This window comes from Brachycentrus maculatus, unplaced genomic scaffold (assembly GCF_059751285.1).
Source record: "Brachycentrus maculatus isolate JH-2025_06_01 unplaced genomic scaffold, ASM5975128v1 h1tg000459l, whole genome shotgun sequence".
Lineage (NCBI taxonomy): Eukaryota > Metazoa > Arthropoda > Insecta > Trichoptera > Brachycentridae > Brachycentrus > Brachycentrus maculatus.
This window is the reverse complement of record NW_028281206.1, coordinates 204,741-209,574: the sequence shown is the minus strand read 5'-3', so window position 1 is coordinate 209,574 and position 4,834 is coordinate 204,741. Positions and strand designations below refer to the sequence as shown.

General features: G+C 31.7%; 1 protein-coding gene across 1 annotated transcript; it reads left to right on the top strand.

Annotated features, from left to right (window-relative positions):
* Positions 1-3,450: 3,450 nt before the first annotated feature.
* Positions 3,451-4,482, top strand: LOC148302322 (uncharacterized). The gene has a single exon (XM_088271792.1). It carries the CDS (start codon positions 3,601-3,603, stop codon positions 4,231-4,233), a length of 633 nt encoding a protein of 210 aa, XP_088127918.1. The 5' UTR covers positions 3,451-3,600; the 3' UTR covers positions 4,234-4,482.
* The last annotated feature ends 352 nt before the right edge of the window (positions 4,483-4,834 follow it).

Genomic DNA, 4,834 nt, shown 5'->3' with positions numbered 1-4,834 from the left:
TTTTTTTTGGAAAATTTTATTGGGGTCATGAAATTATTTTTTGCGAATAATTTTAATTTTTTGTTTACTTTTAGAGATGGGATGTAAAAACGACCGTCTTGGTCTGTTTCAGAATACGAAATGATGTTCCGATGATGATAATCTAAGTTTAAAGTACCTACCTATATTTCACGATGCTGCATCTCGTTATAGTATGTACCTACCCACATGGCTACACTCACTAAGTACTTAACCGTATAAGACCCGACCAACACAATTCCAATGAAAATACATACACTTTTTAAAAGAAATATTTGTGTGTTTACTATTCACAAAAATACTTCAATTTCATACTATTTCTGTGGGCCTAAGCGACTCATTATTAGAAAAAGGTTTATAATTGTGGTACAGTGGGTTCGAACCGAGAAACTCTGACTCAAGAGTCCGGGACACTAAACACGGGACCACAACCCGACACGATTTTTTTCCTTTTCAATAATTCGACACTGGGTAGAACATTCTTGAAGGGCGAAAAGTCACAAAAGAAAGAAAAGGAATATTTTTTCAAAACTATCATTAAATTTTGCAATTTTTAAACCTGAAGGAATATTGTTTTAGATTAATATTTTAGGCAAAAAATAGTAATTTCTCAAGTTGAGCAAATCAGAATAAAAATATAATTCATTTTGAGGACTAAAGAACATACAATAAAAAATGATAAATCATTACAATATGTGTTTTTATGTAAGTACTCTGTGTTAATCAATTATCCTGTGTCAGTTAATCCTGTGTTACTTAATTAATCCTAAGTTTTTAAGTAATTAGTTAAAATATTAACTAACTTCGTTACTTTATTTTATAAATGCGCTAAAAGCGCGTTCGATGGCTATGCAAACCCGAGCCAAATGCGATAAATTTGACCAGGCAATCTGAACTGTGCCCGAAGGAAAGTAGACCTTTGGCTTAACTTTCATTATTATTTTTACAAAGAGTGTCATATTATATTACAGCGGAGTACCCTCAAAGTAGTGTTTTATAAAAATTGCACTTTATAAATTACTGAAAATTGTTTTTGTATTTTTTGTAATCCAATGATCTTATATTTTTTGTAAAAAATTGCTAAGCAAATAATAATAAAAATGTCAAAATTGTCCATGATACCATCTCACTAAAAACAAATAATTTAAATAAATAAAAGCAATAAATGTTACACACTTTCACAAATGCAGTCAATTAGTTCGACGGAATAAATTTAATAAATAATTTATTTATGCAGTCGCTGTTGTGTTGGGTGTCAAAGAGTTAAAGCAATAATTACAATTTCAGTGTTTAGATAGAAGGCGTTTCAGAATGGAATAGTGCGGTCTTGCAGGCGATATTACTTTATAAATTTCTTTTAATTAAAGTTTACATCAAAACAACGTGTAGGAATTTTTTAATTACCGGTGATTTTTTCACGATAACTTATTTAACGACCATACAGATGTAGGCAGGGGTGAGCCATCAATATTTTGACAAGGGGCTTGCAAGAAATGGGGACATTTGTTTTACAGCCTTCCAAGATTCAAAAATATAAAATTAAAAAAAAACTGAATGTGTTTAAATTTTAATTTGTATATACTCTGCCCTTGTCCCGCCTCCATATGTGCTAGTTAATGCATTTGACTAGCATGTTAGAGGTCTCGGGTTCGATTCCCAGGTGGGTCAAAATAAATGGAAGTTATGAACATAATTTCTTAAATGTTTTCCTCAAATACTTTTTGGCATATTTTATAAACTTTATAAGTTACAAACTTTGTTTTTGTCACTTTTTTATTGGTACATTTTTTCTCCGATCAGTTTCGACAAGAACCTTTTCATCATCAGGGTTAAACATGTACATGTTTATCCCTAATGACGACATGGTACTTGTCGAAACCGGTTAGAGAAAAAATGTACCCATAAAAAGTGGTTATAAACAAAGTTGTTTTATTTTATAAAGTTCATAAACATGTGCCACAAAGTATCTGCGAAAGACATTGAAGAAATTATGTTAATCATTTATTTTTACCTCCCTGGGACCTAATTTATAACTTTTTTACCTACCATAAGCTCTTACAATACCAATGTTGTATTTATTAAATAAGCTAATTTAAAAAATGAAATTAAAACTGTAATAATTGACAATCAAAATTCATTACCGTACTGCTTTTCAAAACTTATAATTTTTATTTTCAAAGTCCATATTTAAAGTTAAAAGTTTTTTGAAATGATGAAATCTGGTTCAGGTCCATCCTATTTTATTATAATTTAGATATTATAAACATATTCGGAAGTAAAGAGTTTACGATAAAAGATATATACGTATATGGTACATAACCATAAAGAGGCTTGTGCAAGCCCTTCCGAGCTCCCTCCAGCCCACCCCTGGATGGATGTTTTAAAATCAATGAAAAGTGTTATCTTGATTATTTTAGATATATTTTTTTACTAATGTATTTGATTACAGTACCTACCATAATCTTTACTTAATTGGCTTCCAATGAATAAAACAAAAGAGTATTGACTGAGTTGAAGGTAAGTAAAACTAACTAACTAACTAACCATCGAGCCGCTTCCCCGCAGGGGTAGGCAGAGAGAATAAAGCACCACACCACTCTGTCCTTGCAAACATTCTTCGCCTCTTCCACGTTCATGCATCTTCTCATACATACCCGCCGATTGTTACGACTCCTAACCTGACCACTTTCAAGTATTTGGCATACCTGATCGTGCCATGTTTTTCTCGGTCTTCCTCTGCTTCTTTTCCCGCTAACATTCGCCTCATAAATTTGTTTTACCGTTCTTTCCTCACTCATTCGTTCTACATGTCCAAACCATCTCAACACACCTTTCTTAATTTTATCGATAATGCTTATCTCAGCTTTGCATTCCTTCCTTATTTCACTATTCGCACATCTATCATACATCGTTTTGTTACACATTCTTCTGAGAGATCGCATTTCGACTGCATTCAGTCTACTTTCATCCTTCTTTTGCCAACTCCATGTTTCACTTCCATACATTAGAGTTGGAACCAGGACTCCGTTGTGCAATTCGTTAACTTATTTTAGGTCAGATCCAAGCTTTGAAATGACATATGCAAATAATATTTCTGATGTCCATAAAATGTAAAAAAAATGATTAAGTTCTATAAAAAGTAAAAGAAACCGAAAAATCTATTTAGGGAGACATTGTATCGAAGTTATTTTAACGGAAGACCAAAGATTTTTGTAGGTATTTAGATGTGCTCATGTGCTTTGTGTTTTTTAGGGCTCTTTTCTATTTTGCATAAATGTACTAGGGAAAACTTTAGTTTGTGGCATAGATTAGTAATATATTTTGTAAGTACGTACCTAGTATGTAAGTACGTACTTACTTAAAAAACTATGAGTAATTACTAGCAACACTTAAGTCCATAGATAAAAATAACCAAATCTAGGAGGCAAAAGTTTTAAATGTTGACGTTTTGTTCGTTGACAGTCTAAGACAGTAGATATTAAATTTTAATTATAAAATGAATTGTATTTGTCAAAATTATAATAATTTATGTACAAGATCCCATCCTTTTATTTCACGATTTATGTATCAGTTTAAAAAGAAATGAGTGACACCGACGATACACCGACAGATTCATCGCTAGAAGAGAACGTTGTGAAAATTTTCATCAAAGACATTTCAAAATTCGTCCAAGACGAAGAAAACAAGTATAACTTCCATTTTTGCGGTATGAAATTCAAGAGTATTCGTGTCCACGGCATTGTAACAGAGATTTATACACAAACACCCGAAATCGTGACGCTTCAACTGAGTGATCCCACTGGATGTATAGATGTTCATTACAAACCCTCTAATTTTATCGCAATACCCGATTCACAACTTACCAAATTATCGGAGGACTTGGAAGAAAAGAAGCGTAGAGAAGGATCTAGTAAAACGCTTGAAAGTCTATCATGGATGACGGAAGAGATAAATAAAGCTTGCATATTGGAGACATTTCAAGATGGTGATTGCGCTTCAGTGCTGGGCGATATTTTCGAAGACAGTGTCACGGGTTCGAGGAAAATTTCGGCATTTTACTGTGCGAAGTCATCATTAGCGATGGACCTCATTTGGTTGCAAGACGTTTTCGATCTTTATAAAAATAAATATTATTCTAAAAAATCTGGTGAAAGTTCATCCAATAGTGAAATTAACCCCGAATCATCGGATGTTGCTTCTGATGATGAACAATAAATTCTATCAAAAAGAATTGTAACTGAAGTCGGTTTTTAGCTTTATCAGAGTGTTTTTATATTATTTTTTGACATTTCAATGTAGATGAAGAAGAATATGGAAGTCTGGGCATTTACGGGGCCCATTTACATTTGTAGCCCCGTAAATGCCCAGACTTCCATATTCTCCTTCATCTATGTTGAGATGTCAAATAATAATATAAAAATAACTCCTAATGGATCATTTTCACACGGGAGGAATATCTAATTTAACATATTTTATTCAAATTAAACACTTGAATATACCACTTTAATGAGTTTTATTTTTATTGACTAGTTTAAAAAACGACAGATGTTTTCATCTTCTGGTACAAATTAATTATTTTAATGTTTTAATTTGCACCAGAAGATGAAAACATCTGTTGTTTTCGAAACTAGTCAGTAAAAATAAAACTCATTAAAGTGGTATATTCAAGTGTTTAATTTTAATAAAATAATCATGTCATTCCACAAAGTTAATGCCGAATCAATAAATAATATAATTGTATTAGATACATTTTGTGTTTATAACTTAATTATTCAATATTTTTATTGATATTTCGTGGTTTATTTTTTATAAACTT

Excerpts from the sequence above, each read along its gene's own strand:
- LOC148302322 (XM_088271792.1), top strand. The coding sequence starts at position 3,601 with ATGAGTGACACCGACGATACACCGACAGATTCATCGCTAGAAGAGAAC.